At 39.7% G+C, this 20,906-nt stretch overlaps 1 protein-coding gene across 1 annotated transcript in view; it reads right to left on the reverse strand.

Annotated features, from left to right (window-relative positions):
* ACER3 (alkaline ceramidase 3) overlaps positions 1-20,906 on the reverse strand; it is a 167,349-nt gene that overhangs the window by 27,325 nt on the left and 119,118 nt on the right. The window contains exon 7 of the mRNA XM_049889736.1: positions 16,959-17,017. Within this exon, the coding sequence (XP_049745693.1) occupies positions 16,959-17,017 (59 nt within the window). The remainder of the gene's footprint in view (positions 1-16,958; positions 17,018-20,906) is intronic.

Raw genomic sequence — 20,906 nt, forward strand, 5'->3', positions numbered from 1 at the left:
GTAAAGAGAAATCTCTCCTTAATAATGTAGCAAACACATTCATTTTACATAATGCCTTATGCCTTAACATTTTTTTTCTATTATTAAAATGGCTAATCCAACTTTCTTATGGTCAATATTTATGTGGTATATATATTTTTATATTCCTTTCTTTCAAAATTTCTATGAATTTATGTTTTAACTATGTTTCTTATGAATACCATGAAGCTGGATTTCCCCTCCCCCCACCCCATTTTGACAGTCTTGTCTTTTAACTGCTTGGTTTTTGTCTGTTTCTACTTACTGTGATTGCTGACATGCTTTGAATTATTTCTACCTCCCTATTTTCTGCTGTGTATTGGGCCTGATTTTCTCTGCTTCCTTTTTTCACCTTCTCATGCCTTCTTTTGGATTCAATTTTTAAAATCCCATTTACTTTGCCATGTTTTTAAAATTTATTATGAAATGAAATTTAATTTTTAGTGGTTACTGAAAATTCATACTTAAAATCTAAAATTAATCAATATATACATCTTCTTTCCAGATAACAAGGACTTTGAAACCATAGCATCACTGAGGATTTTTTTTTGAAACTATGTAACTTTTATTATCTTCTTCTATCTTATATTTGTCCACTATTTTAGTTCCATTTTACTTTTTAAATCTCTTAAATTTGATGTTATTTTAAAATAAGTCATATTTCGTTCAAATACTCCCACGGGTTTACCATTTTTTCTCTTTCACTATTACTTTTTGCATTTCAAATCTTCTTCCTGAAGAATGTCTTTTAGAAGGTCTTAAGAGGTATTGGTAAACTCTATCAATTTTTGTTTCTCTCAAAATGTCTTTATTTTACTCTTATTCTTAAAAAGGGTATACAATTCTGAGTTGATGGTTAATTTCTCCTAACATTCTGATGACAATAGTCCACTATGTTTTGGGTTCCATTGTTGCTTTTGATAAGTCTGTTGGAGACTAACTGCTATTCCTTTGTTGATAATATGTCTTTTATCTCTGGATGTGATGCTTCTAAGATCTTTGTCTTTGGTTTTCAGTAATTTTAGTATATTTATCTGGTGGTATCAATAAGGATTCAATTGCATAGGATAGAAATTGGTCTATTTTAAGTAGAAAATAACTTAATATTGGGCATTAGATGCTTTCAAAACCAACAAAAATGTTGAATGAGCAAGATATAGGCTCTCCAGAGCCATGATGCATATCCTAGATTAACAGTAGTAAATGAATGCCTTACACACTACCACTCCGCTTCCTGACTTAATTTGGTTCTAAATTCAAGCTTCACACGAATACACGTGATTCTGAATGCTACCTGGAAACTTACCTGCAAAGGTAATAAGGGAAATATAGCTTTTAGCCTTCTAGCAACCACAGTACAAGAAGGCACACTTGAATGAAGTTGGAATGATGCCGAGTGAGCTAACTTATCATAGCTGCCATATCTGAGAAAGATTTCATTTATCCTGCTTGGAATTTGTTGTTGTTCTTGAAACTGAGGAGCCATGTGTTGTTATCAGTTTTAGAAATTTCTCACCTATTATCTCTGAATACCCTCATTTTTCTTTCTCCATTTTTGCTATTCTCTTCCTTTGGAAATGCAATTAGACACGTTATTTCTTCATCATGTTTTCTAGCTTGTTTCTTTAGATCCATCTTCCAATTTATTCTCTCTTCAGCTATGTCTAATCTACTTTTCACTTAAATCCACTGAGTTTTTAACTTCAATGATTGTATTTTTTAATTTCAGAAATTCTTTGATTTCTTTTCAAATCTGGCTTTTCATTTTTCAAAATGAAATTGTACTTTGTTCATATTTTCATTCCCTCTTATGTCATTAAACATTTTCTAATTGTTACTTTATACTAAACATCTGATTTAGGGGTTAATTCTCTTTGTTTTCTTCTGACTTGTGCTTATGATGGCTTATTCCCACCTCTGGTTTTGGAACTGTTGATTGCTTACTCATATGTGATATTCATATGTGGGAATCCTGAAGGGTTTATATTAAGGGTGCATTTCTTTGAAAATAATTTTCTTTTCTTTTTTGCAGATACGCTGAATCACTATCAAAGTTGGATCAGTTTGAGTTAATTTTACACTCTGAGGTTTCTCAGACAATGAAGGTTATGTACATTTGAAACACAATCCTTTCTGAATCAAAGTAGTTATTACAATTCTCAGGGGAGTCATTTTTCTTACTTAAAAAAAGGCTAAAAGATAAGTTACCTTGTTAGAGCCCTGTTACTGCAGAGCAGTATTTTTTTTTCTAGCCCAGTCCTTCAATGGCAGTATACTTTTTTGATGATCCTGGTTTTCTGTATATGTAGGCAGTGGTGGGGAAACAGTTTCAACTGTCCCTATTGAATGTGCCAAGAGCTTTGTCTTCTAACTCCCATGAGGCTATTCAAACCTAAGGCTCTAGTTTTCTGGTATTTGCAAATGCTTCAAGTTACTCTAGTTTTCAGCTCCTTCTTTGGACTTGGCCCTATGGAATTTTTTTACTTTCATTTGAGTTATGCACTTAAAAGAATGTTTGAACAGTGCTAAATGACCGCTAAATGCAGATATAAGAAAGAAGCTGTGCCAAGGGAGGTGGAAGAAAAATGTTTTTCTATCATAGGATTTTCACTGCTAAGTACTTTTGTATATGTGTTTCTAAAAGTACTGGTATTCTATCAGACTTGATAAAAGGCAAGGACTGTGTTTTATGCTTCTTTACATACAGGATAAACCCAAAGAAATCCACATCAAGACACGCCATAGTTAAATTTCCGAAAACCAAAGACAAGGAAAAATCTTGAAAGCAGTGAGAGGGAAACAACATGTTATCTGTAGGGAAAAAACGATCTGAACAACAGAGGATTTCTCATCAGAAAACTTGGAAGTCCAGAAAAAAGCGGCACAACTATTTCAAGTTCTGAAAGAAAAGAACTATCAACCTAGAATCCTATATCTGGTGAAAATATCCTTCAAGAATGAAATGGATGTGAGTGGCCACCTAAGATACTCCAGTGTTCTCAGTGGAAGCAAAGAAGAATGAAGAAAACTAAAGACACAAGGGTAAGATTAGTCCAAACGACTAATGGTTCACAACTACCACAGCCTCCACCAGACTGAGTCCAGTACAACTAGATGGTGCCCTGCTACCACCACTGACTGCTCTAATAGCGATCACAATAGAGGGCCCTGGATAGAGCTGGAGAAAAATGTAGAACAAAATTCTAACTCACAAAAAAGACCAGCCTTACTGACCTGACAGAGACTAGAAAAATCCCCAGAGTATGGCCACTGGACACTCTTTTAGCTCAGTCATGAGGTCACTCTTAAGTTAGCCAAAGATTAGACAGGCCCATAAAACAAAACGAGACTAAAGGGGCACACCAGCCCAGGTGCAAGGACTAGAAGGTAGGAGGGGACAGAAAAGCTGGTAATAGGGAACCTAAGGTCAAGAAGGGAGAGCGCTGACATGTCATAGGGTTGTTAACCAATGTCATAAAACAATATGTGTACTGTTTAATGAGAAGCTAGTTTGTTCTGTAAACTTTCATCTAAAGTAAAAAAAAAAAAAAAAAGAATGAAATGGAAATCAAGACATTTTTTGATGAAGACGAACAAAGAATTCATTGCCAGTAGACCAACCCTAAAAGAACGACTAAGTGCTCTAAACAGAAAGGAAATGATGGAAGAAGGAATATTGGAATGTCAGGAGGAAAAAAGGACAGAAAGAGTAAAAATATAGATAAATACATTTTCCTTCTCTTGAGTTTTCTAAATTACGTTTGATGGTTGAGGCAAAAATTATGATCCTGTCTGATGTGGTTCTAAATGCATGTAGAGAAAATATTTAAGACAATTATATTTTAAACAGGGAAGGGCAAAGAAAATGAGAAGAGAGGGTAAAGTTTCTGCACTTCACTAGAACTGGTAAAATATTAATACCAGTAGACTGTAGTAAGTTATAAATATATAATGAAATAGTGAGAGTAATCACTAAAAAAGCGACACACAGAGAAACAGTCACAAACACTATGTTGTTGTGAGGTGCTGTTGAGTCGGTTCCAACTCACAGCAATCATACTGCTCAGACACTGCTCAGTCCTGTGCCATCCTCACGTTCATTATTATGCTTGAGCCTACTGTTTCAGCCACTATGTCAATCCATCTCGTTAAGGGTCTTCCTCTTTTTCAATGACCCTCTACTTTACCAAGCATGATGTCCTTCTCCAGGGCCCGTCCCTCCTGATAACATGTCCAGATATGTGAGATGTAGTCTCACCATCCTTGCTTCTAAGGAGCATCTGGCTGTACTTCTTCCAAGACAGGTATGTTCGTTCTTCTGGCAATCCATGCTATGTTCGATATTCTTCACCAATACCACAATTCAAAGGAGTCAATTCTTCTTCAGTCTTCTTTGTTCATTGTCTAGCTTTCACATGCATATGAGGCAACTGAAAACACCATGGCCTGGGTCAGGCACACCTAGACACCTTTGCTTTTCAACACTTTAAAGAGGTCTCTTGAAGCAGATTCGCCCAGTGGAATTCGCTGTTTGATTTCTTGACTGCTGCTTCCATGGACGTTGACTGTGGACTGAAGTAAAACGAAATACTTGACAACTTTATCTGTTTATCATGATGTTGCTTATTGGTCCAGTTGTGAGGATTTTTGTTTCTTTATGCTGAGGTGTAGTCCATACTGAAAGCTATGGTCTTTGATCTTCATCAATAAGTGCTTCAAGTCCTCTTCACTTTTCACAAGCAGGGTTGTGTTGCCTGCATAACACAGGATGTTAAAAGAGTCTTCCTCCAATCCTGCATTCTGCTTCATGTAGTCCAGTTCCTTGGATTATTTGTACAGCATACAGATTGAATAAGTATGGTGAAAGGATATAACCCTGACACACACGTTTCCTGACTTTAAACCACGCAATATCCCCTTGTTATGTTTGAACAACTGCCTCTTGATCTATGTACAGGTTCCTCGTGAGTAACAAGAGTTCTGGAACTACATTCTTTGCAATGTTATCCATAATTTTGTTAGGATCCACACAGTCAAATTCTTTTGCATAGTCAATAAAACACAGGCAAACATCTTGCTGGTATTCTCTGCTTCTGGCCAGTATCCATCTGACATCAGCAATGATATCCCTCGTTCTACATCCTTTCCTGAATCTGGCTTGAATTTCTGGCAGTCCCCTGTGGATATACTGCTGCAGCCGCTTTTGAATGATTTTCACCGAAATTTTACTTGCATGAGACATTAATGATATTGTTCAATAATTTCCACATGCAGCTGGATCAAAAAAAAAAAAAATTTTTTTTTTTTTTTTTCTAGTCGGTTGGTCAGGTAGCTGTCTTCCAAATTTCTTGGCATAGATGAGTGAGCACTGCCAGCACTCCATGCTTTTGTTGAAACATCTGAATTGGTATTCGGTCAATTCCTGGAGCGTTGTTTTTCGCCAATGCCTTCAGTGTAGCTTGGACCTCTTCCTACAGTACCATTGGTTCCTGATCACATGGTACCTCCTGAAATGGTTGAATGTTGACCAATTTTTTTTGTATGACTCTATGTATTCCTTCCATCTTCTTTTGATGCTTCCTGCGTTGTTTAATATTTTCCCTGTAGAATTCTTCAACATTGCAACTCGAGGCTTTAATTTTTTCTTCAGTTTTCAGCTTGACAAATGCTGAGCATATGTTCTTCCCTTTTGGTTTTCTAATTCCAAGTCTCTGCACATGTCATTATAATACTTTGTCTTCTCGAGCTGCCCTTTGAAACCTGATGTTCAGCTTTTTTACTTCATCATTTCTTCCATTTGCTTTAGCTACTCAATGTCCAACAGCAAGTTTCAGAGTTTCTTCTGACATCTATTTTGGTCTTTGATATTCTTTCCTGTCTTTTCAATGACCTCTTGCTTTCTTCATGTTTGATGTCCTTGATGTTGTTCCACAACTCATCTGGTCTTCAGTCATTACTGTTCAATGCATCAAATCTATTCTTGAGATGGTCTCTAAATTCAGGTGGGATATAATCAAAGTTATACTTTGGCTCTTATGAACTTATTCTCATTTTCTTCAGCTTCAGCTTGAACTTGCATATGAGCAATTGATGGTGTGTTCTGCAGTCAGTCCCTGGCCTAGTTCTGACTGACGATATCGCATTTTTCCATTTTATCTTTCCACAGATGTAGTGAATTTGATTCCTTTGTATTCCATCCGGTGAGGTCCTCGTGTATAGTTGCTGTTTATGTCGTAAAAAAAAAAAGGTATTTGCAATGAACAAGTCGTTGGTATTGCTAAATTCTATCTTGAGATCTCTGGCACTGTTTCTATCGACAAGGCCATATTTTCCAACTACCGATCCTTCTTTGTTTCCAACTTTCACATTCCAGTCACCAGTAATTATCACTGCATCCTGATTTCATGCTCGATCAGTTTCAGAGTGCAGAAGGTGGTAAAAATCTTCAGCTTCTTCATCTTTGGCCTTAGTGGTTGGTGCATAAGTTTGAATAATAGTCGTATTAACTGGTCTTCCTTGTAGGTATATGGATGTTATGCTATCACTGACGGCAGTGTATTTCAGGATAGATAGTGAAATGTTCTTTCTGACGATGAATGCAATGCCATTCATCATGATGGTTAAGGTTGTGTGACAATTTGGCTGGGCCATGATTCTCAGTGATTTGGTAGTTGTATGATGTTGTCACTTCCATGATGAGAGTTGATATAATGTGATCACCTTCATGATGGAATCTGCTGTGAGTTGCCAATCAGTTGATAGAGCGTTTTTCTTGAGTGTGTGGCCTGGATCAAATATAAGTGGACATTCTGGCAAGGCTCATGTGCTTTTGCTCATTCTGGATCCTATAGCTGGCTCCTGTTCATCTGATCTCTAGTTCTTGGGACTTGAGCTAGCAACCTACCTGTGGTCTTGCCTGCCGATCTTGGGATTCATTGATCTTCGCAGCCTGTGAGCAAGAGTCCTGCTGTCTGACCTGCTGATCTTGAGCTCGTCAGCCCCTGCAGCTACGTGAATCAAGAGAGGCCGCTATCCTGAACCACGGACTTGGGATGTTCCAGCCTCTACAACTGTGTGAGCGATTTCCTTGATACAGATCTCTCTCTATATATATTTATACATTTTGCTGGTTTTGCTTCTCTAGAGAACCTAGCCTAAGATTCCCAGCATAGTAGACCATATAATTGTCTGATTCAAAATGGCCAATACCAGTCCATTTCAGCTCACTAATGCCTAGGACATCGATGTTTATGTATTCCATTTCATTTTTGACAATTTCCAATTTTCCCAGATTCATACTTCGTACATTCCATGTTCCGATTATTCATGGACGTTTGCAGCTATTTCTTCTCATTTTGAGTCATGCCACATCAGCAAATGAAGGTCCCAAAAGCCTGACTCCATGCACATCATTAAGGTCAACTCTACTTTGAGGAGGCCACTCCTCCCCAGTAGTGTTCTGAGTGCCTTCCAACCTGAGGGGCTCATCTTCTGGCACTGTATCAGGCAATGTTCCACAGCTATCCTTAAGGTTTTCAATGGCTAATTCTTTTCAGAAGTAGGCTGCCGTGTCCTTCTTCCTAGTCTGTCTTAGTCTAGATGCTCAGCTGAAACTTGTCCACCATGGGTGACCCTGCTGGCATTTGAATACTGGTGGCATAGCTTCTACCATCACAGCAACACACAAGCCCCCACAGTATGACAAACTGACAGACGCATGGAGGACAAACACTATAGATATACCAATATGGAATTCTAAAATATATTCAAGTAACTCACAGTAAAGCAGGAAGAAAATAGAGAGGTGAAAAACAGAAAATAAAGAGGAAACAAAAAATAAAACAGTAGACTTAAGCCCAATTCTATTAATGATGACCTTAACGTAAATGATCTAAATACACCAATTAAAAGAGATTGGCAATGGAACATTATTCCACCAGAAAAAGAAATGAAGTTGTAATACAAGCTACAACATGGCTAAACCTTGAAAACATTATGCAAGGTGAAATAAGTCAGACACAAAAGAACAAATATTGTAAGGCCCCATTTATATGAAATATGTAGAATAGTCAAATACATAGAGACAGAAAGTAGATTAATGGCTACATGGGCTAGCGGAAGAGGGCAATGGGAGTTATTGTTTAATGGGTACAGAGTTTCTATTTAGGGTAATGGGGAAGTTTTGGAAACAAGTAGTGGTGATGGTTGCATAACATTGTGAGTGTGATTAATGCCACTGAGCTGTATACTTAAAAATAGTTAAAATGGTAAAATCTTATATTGTGTATATTTTACCACAATAATAAAAAAAAAAATGGACCAACTACAAGGAGGATTAAAGAGATAGATGTACAGAGATAGATATTGGAAGAGTGGATTAAAAAACATGACCCAACTACATGATGTCCAAAGGAAACTCACTTCAAATACAATGATACAGGCAGGTTGAAAGTGAAAGAACAGTAAAAGATATATCATGTAAACTTTATATTAAAGAAAACAATATTAATAAACGGCTATACTAACATCAGAAATCCTGGTGGCGTAGTGGTTAAGCGCTACAGCTGCTAACCAAAAGGTCGGCAGTTCCAATCCACCAGGTGCTTCTTGGAAACTCTACGGGGCAGTTCTACTCTGTCCTATAGGGTTGCTATGAGCCGGAAACGACTCGACGGCAACAAGTTTGTTTGTTTTTAATACTAATATCAGATAGAGTAGACTTCAAAGAAATTTGTTAGAGACAGAAAGGGACATTACATAATGGCAAAAGGGTCAATCCACCACAAAGAAACAGCAATTCTAAATGTCTGTGCACCAAACAATAGAGCTGCTAAATATGTGAAATGAAAACTGATAGAACAAAAGAGAAATAGACAAACCCGCAATTATGTTCAGAGACTTAAACAACTCTCTCTCAACAATTGGTAGAACACCTAGACAGAACATCAACAAGGATACAGAAGAACTCAACAACCCCAATATGCAATAAAGGGTTAACTCAGAGGACTTTGGTTACACTTAACTCAGAAGACTTCGGGTGCACAAATACTGTAGATTCCAAAGAAAGGACTGACCCCTGACTGGTTCCTGGCAGAAAGTCTCTAAGACTTTGGAATATCCTGCCTGATAAGAGTGTTCTTGTATAACTGAGACCTTGGCCATGCAGGTGATTTATGTTAATAATGTGACTTATAGTGAATACCTTGTTTTTGTTCACCTGGGGCCCTGGGCCACACTGTATCAGTTTGACCTCTAGTAGGGCTAGAGTAAGAGTAGCTGCTTAGGTTAGCCATATGGGTGCACAAGGCCTATGTGACTAACCCCCGATGACCACGCTGGACCGCAATACTCAGGTGAGGTCCCCTAGTTGGCAATACCTATATGTGTTTTCACACATCGTTGCTGGGAAAATTAGGCAGTGTCTAATCAACTCCTCCGGGAGAGGACAACTGGAAGCTTGCACCTGGCTTCTCCTAGACTCTGCACTATATGACTTTCCTTTGCTTATTTTAATCTGTATCCTTTCACTGTAATAAACAGTAACTATAAGAGCAAAAAAAAAAATTTTTTTTTTTATAAGAGCTTTTCTTAGTTCTGTGAGTTCTTCTAACAAATCATCAAAACTGAGGGTGGTCTTGGGGACCCAAATATAACCACCAACCAATAGGATTTAATCGACATTTATTTTTAGGACATTCCATTTAGCAAGCGTAGAATACACATTCTTTTCAAGCACCCATGGAACATAAATCAAGACAGACCCACTGGGAGGATGTCCCTTCACCACTGTCCTTTAGGGAGGTCCCAGAAAGGGGTTGTAGCCCTGCTGCTGTCCACTTTCAAGTGATGCCTGCATATCACGCAGAACCATCTGTAAACCAGACAGAAGTTTTTTCCTTTTTCAGTCAACTGATCATAAGGAACTCCCCATGAGGCCAGAGGTGCAGACTGGGAGAAGGAAGGTAATGTGACAGGAGTGGAGACCATAGGCATTTGGGGCACTTCTTCATGCAACTTGCTTGTGCCTTCAGGTCCTGCTAGGCTCGATCTCATCACTTGCATTTAATGATGGAATGCTGCTGTGCACGTCCAACTTTATGACATTCTGGGTCAGAGGACACCCAGTTCATGCTGGGCAGCTCAGGCCACATGGTGACTTGCTATCCCATGGTTAAGCGTTCAGTCTCTACTAAGGCCCAATAACAAGCCTAAAGCTGTTTCTCAAAAGGAGAGTAGTTATCTGCAGAGGATGGCAGAGCTTTACTCCAAAATCCTAAGGGTCTGCACTGTGATTCACCAATAGGGGCCTGTCAAAAACTCCAAACAGAATCTCTGTCTGCCACTGACACTATAAGCACCATTAGATTAGCTGGACCATACGGCCCAAGGAGCAGAGCAGCTTGCACAGCAGGCTGAACCTGTTGCAGAGTTTTCTCTTGGGTCTGGCCCCACTCAAAATTAGAAGCTTTTTGAGTCATGTGATAAATAGGCCAGAGCAGCACACCCAAATGAAGAATATGTTGCCTCCAAAATCCAGAGGCCCACTAGGTGTTGTGCCTTCTTTTTAGTTGTGGGAGGGGCCAGATGCAACTTATCCTTCACTTTAGGAGCAATATCTTGACATACCCCACACCACTGTACCCCTAGAAATTTCACTGAGGTGGAAGGCGCCTCAATTTTTGTGGGATTAATTTTCCACCCTCCTGCGTGCAAATGTTTTACCAATGAGTCCAGAGTCACTGACACTTCTTTCTTACCAGGTCCAATCAGCATTATGTCATCAATGTAATGGACCAGTGTGATGTCTTCTGGAAGAGGAGCCAATCAAGGTTCCTGCAGACTACATTATGACATAGGGCTGGAGAGTTGATACAGCTCTGAGGTAGGCAACTGAAAAGTGTATTGCTGGCCTTGCCAGCTGAAGGCAAACTGCTTCTGGTGGTCTTTCAAAACAGGTACGGAGAAAAAGGCATTAGCCAGATCTATAGCTGAACACTATACGCCATGAGATGTATTAATTTGCTCAAGCAATGAAACCATATCTGGAACAGCAGCTGTAACTGGAGTCACCACCTGGTTAAATATTTGATAATTCTGTCATTCTCCAAGATCCACTTGTCTTCTGTACAGGCTAAACAGCCTAGTTGAATGGGGATGTGGTGGGACTCACCACTCCTGCATCTTTCAAGTCCTTGATGGTGGCAGTAATCTCCGCAATTCCTCCAGGGATGCAGTGTTGCTTTTGGTTTACTATTTTTCTAGGTAGGGGCAGTTCTAATGGCTCCCACTTGGCTGTTCATACCATAATGGCCCTTACACCACGTCATAGATTGGATTATGTCCCCCCAAAAATGTGTTTATCAATTTGGCTGGGCCATGATTCCCAGTATCGTGTGGTTATCTTTAATCTTGTGATTGTAATTTTATGTAAAAGAGGATTAAGGTGGGATTGTAATAGCCTTACTAAGGTTACATCCCTGATCCAATGTAAAGGGAGTTTCCCTGGGGTGTGGCCTGCACCACCTTTTATCTTACAAGAGATAAAAGGGAAGCAAGCAGAGAGTTGGGGATCTCATACCACTAAGAAAGCAGCACCAGGAGCAGAGTGCATCCTTTAGGCCCAGGGTCCCTGCACCTGAGAAGCTCCTCAGCCAGGGGAAGATTGAGGACAGGGACCTTCCTCCAGAGCAAACAGTGAGGGAAAGGCTTCCCCTGGAGCCGATGCCCTGAATTTGGACTTTTAGCCTACTTTACTGTGAAGAAATAAATTTCTCTTTGTTAAAGCCAACCACTTGTGGTATCTCTGTCATGGCAGCATTAGATGACTAAGACACTCCATTTGTCAGGGATTCAATTTGGGGGTTCTGCCAGTTGCTGAGTATACCTATTCCAATTATGCATTCCTGAACTAGGGAAATTACTACAGGATGGGTCCGGGGACCCACTGGACCTGCTGTGAGACGGACATGAGCCAAGACTCCATTAATAACCTGACCTCCATATGCCCCGACTCTGACTGGTGGGCCACAGTGACATTTTGAATCTCCTGGAATTAGCGTCAGTTCAGAGCCAGTATCCAGTAATTCCCAAAAAGTCTGATTATTTCCTTTTCCTCAATGAACAGTCACTCTTGTAAAAGGCCATAGATCACTTTGGTGAAGGCTGGGAGAAAGATTAACAGTTTAAGTTTTTGGCAGTGCACTGGAGTCTTTCCTTAAGGGGATCTGGCCTCCCCTTTATTCAAGGGGTTGTAGGTCTTTAAACCTGAGCGAGTCTGGGAATTGACTGAGGGACCCTGACTCTCTTTGCTGGTGAGTGGAGTTAGACTGCTGTTCACTTGACCTGGAATTCATCTACCTGCACAGAGCAAGTAAATATTTAGATTTCCTATCTATTTCACTCCTAGAGACACCACGACTAAGTAGCCAATACCGTAAGTCCATATGAGTCAGGCTTTTCTGATTACCATACTGACTTCGCTGTCCATTATGGTAACCAGCCCCACCTTGTCTTTGTCAAATGAGTGCTGCCACTTGGATCTTACCACGATGGGGTCCAATCAACCCCATTGTAGTTCCATGTCTTAATTCAGTTACGGCAGTTGCCACTGTCCAGTCTGACTTACAAAAAATAGCAATCACAGCAGTCTTCAAGGATGCTGGAGCTCCCTTCACAAATTTGTTCCTCACTATTGTGGTAAAAGGTGTGTCCTCTGGGCACTCCATATGTGGGTCTCTGGGTCTAACCTGATAAATCCACTTTAGCATGTCAATTTCCCTAAGCCTTTGGATACCTTCTTCTACAATATTCCAAGGCAAGTCTGGTACTTCAACTTGATTTAGTGTAGGTCACTGTGTAATCCATGTTTCAGTGACCCAACCAAATAATCTATTAGATCCTTTCCTAACTTCTAGAGCTAAAGCATTAGATGAAGAATCTGTGCTTGGTGGGACCATATTAATAAACTCAGAATGATTCATCTTTATGTGTCTTGCACTGTTATCCCACACCCTCAACAGCCATTCCCACACACATTCCCTAGGTTTCTGTTTGTATATCTTAGAAAAGTCAAACAGTTCTTTTGGAGTGTAGTGTACCTCCTCTTGGGCCACACTTTGTACTTCACCTTTTGGGGCTCACTGGGACTTAAATCTAGTTATAGGTCTAGAAGACAAAATTGGTGGTGGGGAAATGTTTTCAGAACATTCATTACTGTCTTGTAAAACATCTGCCTCAGGTGATGCCCCAGGCAATGACTTAAACAACTACTCTTGAGATGCAGCTGGGTTAATCTCATTACATGGGGTGGAGGGGCTAACAGTTTTACTGGGGAGGGTGGTTTAGCAGACACACATGGAGTAATCTCTTCAGATGGGAGTGAGAAGGCAGGAGTGATTCAATGGAATTTAGGGGTTCAGTGTCTCAGCTTCTTGATTATCTGCCCATATGCCCCCATCCCAAGTTTCAGGATCCCATTTCTTCCCAATCAATGCCCTCACTTTAACTTCAGACACCTCTTGAGGTTGACTGTTGAGTTGGCATTGTAATTCAGCCACTCTTATGATTAAGACTCTGGGTTTGGTTTTCGGCAATATCAGCTCTGTTACTACAAGAAATAAGGCTTTGTTTCAAGGCATAAGTGGAAACTTTGAGGTCATTTATGTGGCACTTCAGCTTTGACTCTGAAGCCCTCAGCTCATCTCTTTCTTTCACCAGTTTGTTTAGGGAAAGTAGGACCAACCAACCAGCTTCTTTATACTTCTCATTACAACAAAACTGTAGAAAGGTATCATACATACAATCACCCAGAGCCTCACCTTTCACCAATACCTGATTTATTTGTGGTGATTTTTTGTGTACTTTTACTGCCATCTGTCATGGATTGAATTGTGTCCTCTAAAAATATGTATCAAGTTGATTAAGCCATGATTCCCAGTATTGTGTGGTTGTCTTCCATTTTGTGATCGATACAGTTTTCTTATGTGTTGTAAATCCTAATCTCTGCCTGTGGTTAATGAGGCAAGATTAGATTATGTTCAAGAGAAGGATGGGGTGTAACACCCTTGCTCAGGTCAGGTCCTTGATCCAATATAAAGGGAGTTTCCCTGGGGTGTGGCCTACACCAGCTTTTATAAGAGATGAAAGGGAAGAAGCAGAAAGCAGAGGGACCTCATACCACCAAGAAAGAAGTACTGGGAGCAGGGCACATTCTTTGGACCCAGGGTCCCTGCGCAGAGAAGCTCCTCAGTCAGGGGAAGACTGATGACAAGGACCTTCCTCCAGAGCCGACAGAGAGAGAAAGTCTTCTCCTGGAGCTGATGCCCTGAATTTGGACTTCTAGCTTATTAGACTGTGAGAAAATAAATTTCTCTTTGTTAAAGTCATCCACCTGTGGTATTTCTGTTATAGCAGCACTAGATGACTAATACATCACCTCATGCCACGCGTTAGCAGTGCCCTCTTTATTACTGGAAGCAGAGTCATCAACATCTTTAAGACTAACCAGACTTGAGAACCAATTTAGAAAACTCATCCTTACAATTTTGTTTCTCTAGAACCACCCTCGGTACCAAATGTCTTAGGCTGGGTTCTCTAGAGAAGCAAAACCAGTAAAGCATGTAAGCATATATATAGACAGATTTGTATCAATGAAATGGCTCACACAGTTGTAGAGGCTGGAACATCCCAAGTCTGTGGGTCAGGATAGAGGCTTCTCCTGATTCATGTAGCCAAAGGGGCTGGCAAATCCAAGATCAGTTGGTCAGAGAGCGAGGCTCTTGTTTATAGGCTGTGAAGATCAATGAATCCCAAGATCAGCAGGCAAGATTGCACGTAAGCTGCTAGCTCAAGTCCTGAGAACTGGAGGTCAGACGAACCGGCGCCAGCTGCAGGACCCAGAATGAGCAAAAGCCCATGTGCCTTGCCAGAATGTCCACTTATATTTGATGCAGGCCACATGCCCAAGGAACTCCCTTTCAACTGACTGGCAACTTACAGCAGATCCCATCATAGACGTGGTCACATTATATCAAATCTCATCAGGAAAGTAATCATAAGATCATATAACTACCAAACCACTGAGAATCATGGCCCAGCCAAGTTGACACACAACCTTAACCACCACAAGAACTTTGAAAGAAAAAAAAAAAAACAACATAGGAGAAAATATTTGGGATCTAAGACTAGGCATAGTGTTCTTAGATTTGACACTAAAAGCACAAAACTTAAGACGAAAATTGATATAAATTGGACCTCACCCAAGTTTGCCCTGTGAAAAGATCCTGTAAAGAGGATGAAAAGACAAGCTGCAGGAGGAAATATTTGCAGATCACATATCTGACAAAGAACTAGCATCTAGAATATATAAAGAACTCTTAAATCCCAACCATTAAATAAAATAAACAATCCTATTAGAAAATGGGCAAAAGACACAGATAGACAATACTCTGAAGAGGATATACAGATGGAAAATAAGCACACAAAGAGATGTTCAACATTTTTGGTCATTAGAGAAACACAAATTAAAACTACAATGAGATATCATTACACACCTATTAGAATGGCTAAAATAAAGTGACAACCCTAAATGCTGGCGAGGATATAGAGGCACTGGATCCTCATACACTGCTTGTGCGAATATAAAATGGTACAGCCACTTTGGAAAACAGCTTGCAGTTAAAAAAAAAAAAACTAAACATGCAAAGAACATGCAAAGAACATACAACCCAGCAATTCTACTCCTGGACATTTATTCCAGAGAAAGGAGAATTTATGTTCACACAGAAACCTATACACAAATGTCCATGATTTGTAGGTTTGTTCTCTTTTTTATTTTTTAATTAAACTTTTAATTTTGAGATAATTGTAGACGTGCATGCATTTGTAAGAAATAATATAGAGAGATCCCCTGTACCTTAGCTCAAAAATGGAAACCCAAATGCCTTTCAATAGGTGAATGGTTAAACCGTAGTACATCCATACCATGACTACTACTCAGGAATAAAAAGGAATGAACTATTGATAGCCGACAACTTGGATGAATCTCCAGAGAATTAGGCTGAATGCAAAAGCCAATCCAAATGCTATATACAATATGACTCCATTTACGTAACACTTTTGAAATGATAAAATTATAGAAATGGAGAACAGGTTAGTAGTTGCCGGGAAGGAAGTAGATGTGGCTATAAACAGGCAACACAGGGACCCTTGTGGTGATAGTATTGTTCTGCATCTTCGCTGTTACCACTGTGAAATGCTGGTTGCTATACTGTACTGTAGTTTTGCAAGATGTTACCATTGGAAGAAATTGGGTAAGAGGTACACAGGATCTCTTTATATTATTTCTTACAAATGCGTGTGCTTCTACAATGATCTCAGAATTAAAAGTTTAATTAAAAAACAAAAAAGAGAACAAACCCACAAATCATATTATTTATTTATGAGCACCTGCTATACGGCCAGGCCCTATTTAAGGTACTCACACGAATGTTATTTCTTATTTAATCTTCATGAACTCTATAAAAATTATGTCCGTTTCCCAAATGTTTCACGGGACATTGGTTCTTCTTGACATCAGTGGTCTTCCTTGAGAGGTGTCACGTAAAAAGTTCCCTAGTCAAGCAGGTTTGAGAAACAGGAGTTTTCAAGTTTTTAAGTATATTAAGGTACCCTATACATATTCAAAAGAAGGCCATCATACACAGCCTTCTTCATATTTCTTTGATTTCAGAACTCTTGTTTTCATGTAACACCTATTAACAACTTGCTTGAAGAACTAGTATTCTTCGCGATATGCCATAATAAATGTTGAGTTATAGTTTCCTGTTAACATCCCTGCTGGAGCTGGGTTTTATTGTGTTATTTAAATTTAGGCTATAGTTCTACTGTTTTAAGTCTGGCCACACTCTATAATCATAGTGTTGATGATCCAAACTACTTACCATGTAACAATATAAACAGATCGTAGTACTAAGGTGAAGACCAACACTCCATACATGACCTGAATAAGAAAGGAAAGTGAAATTAGTTGATCGTTATTCTTTGACAAGGGAAGGGTACTTTGCCTACAAAAACAGCCCTCCTGACCAAATGTAAACATTTCTTAACCTTTAATTACATTTTAAAGAATACAATTAAAAAAAAAATTTAACAAGGAGTCATGTCAACCTCAGAGGAATAATTAAGAGCCTTCTTGTAAATAACTAGTATCAGAAGTCCTATGTTAATTTTAATCCTCGAAGGTTAAATGAAGTTTCAAGTATCTGTTGGAACCTGAACAAAGGCTGTAATTTTGCCTCATACTCCCTAGCACCCTCCTTCTCTTTAGCTTCACTTTCAGCAAATGACTGTGCTTCCTATTTTACAGAAGACTATGAACCTAAACTCTTTAAACTCTCCTCCTATGTGTCTCTACATTCTCAAGCACCCTCCCCATGTATTCTCTCTCCATCCCTAGTCTCTAAAGATAGAGGTGACCACTTCTTGACCAAGGCAAGTCTATTCCCCTGGGTTCTTTACTCTATATGCTCCCATATCCTCTTAGATCTGGCTCCATCTATTAACCTCTCCTTCTTCTATATTAAGCATTAAATGCATACTCAAACGAAAACCCAGTGCCGTCGATTCTGATTCATAGCAACCCTACAGGAGAGGGTAGAACAGCCAAGGAATGCCTGGTGGATTCGAACTGCTGACCTGTTTGTTAGCAGACATAGCTCTTAACCACTACACCACCAGGGTTTCTGGATGGGTACTATAACCTGGGAAATTTATCACAAGAGGAAGATTTAACTCTAATTTAATCATTCTCTAATCTGTTCTTCATAATGCTGCCAAAATAGTCTTTCTAACAGGTAAATCTAACTCTCTCATTCTTTTTCAGTCTCCATCTCCTGTCCTACAGGTTTCAATGTAAACTAGCATGGCATTTGAGGCCTTGACCTGACTCCCACCTACCTCTTGAGCTATTATCTCTTATTTCTAGAATCTTAAAATATACCCATAGAAACTATTTGTGGTCTCTCTATTAAACAGAATACAACAAATATTTATTGAGCACTGTACTAGGCCCTGGGGATATAATGGTATGAGTAAATGGCTAACATCAGGCCTGGACAAATGCAAACCTGCCTGAGGATGATCTCGGTTTTCCAGCACCTTGGATACAGCAGAGTTAAAATAAATGGAGAATGTTCTATCTGCTTTGGTAGCTGGAAGGACTGCACCCAGGTTGGAGGCTTTGGGCCTGCATGAGAGCAATATAAAAGGTATCCTATATAAAGATTGGTAGGAAAAAAGGGCTGTAGCTTCCCACTACACTTAGCTCTCATCCTAGGCAACTATATGTGGGTGAGGGGGCAAAAGAAGCTATGTATACAGATAGTTCTGACTCCTGATGAAATGAAGATGCTATACCTCCTGTATCCCCCACTTTGCATCCTCCACAAAGCTAAGTGAACACATTATTAGATTAAAACTTACTAAAGCCTTATTGCTATCTCGAATCCATAACTGCAGCTGTATTTCTGTAAATGGCACACAAGAAAGGCATGATTCCTGCTCTCATGACAATTACAATCTAATGAGAGAGAGAAGTAACCAGGCAATTATAGTATTATAACTCGGTGACAGGGACTGTATAGAGTACTCTGCGCACAGGAAGGCCACCTAATCTAGACTTAGGGCGCTGAAGAAGCTTTTCATAGAAGATGTTTAATTTTATATCTAAAGTATGAGTTAGTCACTGCAGTGGGTTAACTACTTTTGTGTGTGGCCTTTCTAGCCGTGGTCTTATAACTCCCACCCAGGTAAGTGGGTGGGACTGTGTGATAGGGTAACTGTGGCCTACCAAGGAGAATGGTTAGTTTTGCCTTAAAAGAGAGCCAACTCTAGAGCAGAGAGGAGGAGTCTACCACCACCAAGGAAGCAAAGACCCAGTAGCAGGAGACGGTGGGGTGGGTTTCCGGCCCAAGCAGAGAAAAGGCTGAGTGCCTTTGGGCAGAGACTCGTGGCCAGGGAGGGAAGTGCCTGCGAGCAGAGCTGGGGAGAGGCTGTCCTGATGAAAGAATTGTATCCTGAGTGTTCCTGAGCCTGAACCGTAACTGTTGCTTCCATTATAATAAACCCTCTAATTGTGAGTATGGTCTTTGAGTTCTGTGCAGCCATTGCAATGAATTATTGAACCCAGCAGAGAAGTAGAAAGTGTTGCGTGAGGGACGGTTAGTGTCAGAATTAGTAAAGGTGGAGGGGAGAGGCAGCTTGTCTGGCCTCCACCTCATGGAAGTCAGCCTTGCATTATTATCTCGGTTTTCCTTTCCCCTCGTGGGGTTGGAGGAGGCCAGACACTGCATCCATGCCGTTTTTATAGTCATGTTAAAAGAAGGTGGAAGAGAGTTACGAGAATAACCTATTCTGGGGACCAGAATAAAGAAGCCTGGAGTCTACTGTGGGAGGGAGGAGTGGGGAAAGTGAAGAGGTAAGGAGAGTTCAAGTCTGGCCTTTCACATAACGTTAAGGAGTAGTATTTATTTTAGGAGCAATGGGAGGTCAGTGAAGGTTGCAGCAGCAGTTCAATATGATCAGACTTGTACTAGAAAGATGTCCCTGTCTTGCTGGATGGGGAACGATTTAGAGGGAGATCAGAGTGACAGGAAGCAGATCAATGACAAGGTTATTGCAACAATCACGGTGAGATACGGGGACCTGAACCAGGGATGTATCAGAGGGAATGGAGAGAACTGGACAGATTAGGGAAATATTTAGGGCTTGGATTGATACTTAATTTGATATGGGAGTCAGGAAGCAGGAAAGTTAAGGATGATGGCCTGGTTTATAGCTTAGGCAATTAGATGCATGGCGAAATTGTTTACTGAAATTGGGAAAATATGAAGAGAAGAAAGACTGAGGAGAAAAATGGTGAGTTCATTTCTAGGTGTTCTCAGAGTTTGAGGTGCCAGTGAGATATCCAAGTAGAGATCTCTAGCAGAAGTTGGATATCTGGGCTTAAAGCTCAGAAGGAAAATTTGAGCTGGGGAAATGGATTTCTACATCATAAGCATATAGAAGTCATGGGGAATGGATTACTCAGGGAGTATTTGAACATATCAAACGATAGGTTAAGAAATGAACCTACATTGGGGCAGTACAACGGGGCTTTTTCAAAATGACTCTTTTCTCCAGAATCTTTCCCTCTTTCCACGTACCCCCACCTCGTCACAGACACACACACACACACACTCACACACACAAACTGCTAGTGGCTTATCCAGTAACCATTCTCTTCTGATTTTATGAAGACTGATTTTACTCAGCTGGCAATATGTCCAGCTATAAAAACTTGACTTCCCAGGCTTCCTTGGAGCTAGAGATGGTCACATGACCTTAGCAATTTTTTCTAAGAAAATACAATATTATAGATAATCACTAGTCTAGTTAAAATTAATTAAAAAAAAATACAATCATAAAATACATACCTTTTCTGCTCCCTTAAAATTTTTATCTAGCAATATATATTTTTAGAGTGAAGTTTTATATCTTTCTATATTTAATAATTTTTTTCAGTCCCTAAGCTCTAAATACTATGAATGTTATTTGTGTTTTCTCTCTGTTAAAGCATCCTGGAAATACGCTGTGTGTAAACCAAGACCTCAGAGAACTTAAAGCCTAAGAAAAAAGTAGGTTGTGTTTTTGTTCATCAGGAAAGGGGAACTAAAGCACATTGAGAAAAACAGAAAAAGACAAAACTGTTTTGTCCTGTGAGTTGGCATTATGATGCCTATATGGAAAAAATTGAAAATGGGTGAAAATGAGCAGTAAAAGAGGGAGTATTAAGTGGGATCTAGCTGTCATAATGAATATTGAATATACCATGGACTGCCAGAAGAACGAAC

This window comes from Elephas maximus, chromosome 7, assembly GCF_024166365.1.
Source record: "Elephas maximus indicus isolate mEleMax1 chromosome 7, mEleMax1 primary haplotype, whole genome shotgun sequence".
NCBI lineage: Eukaryota > Metazoa > Chordata > Mammalia > Proboscidea > Elephantidae > Elephas > Elephas maximus.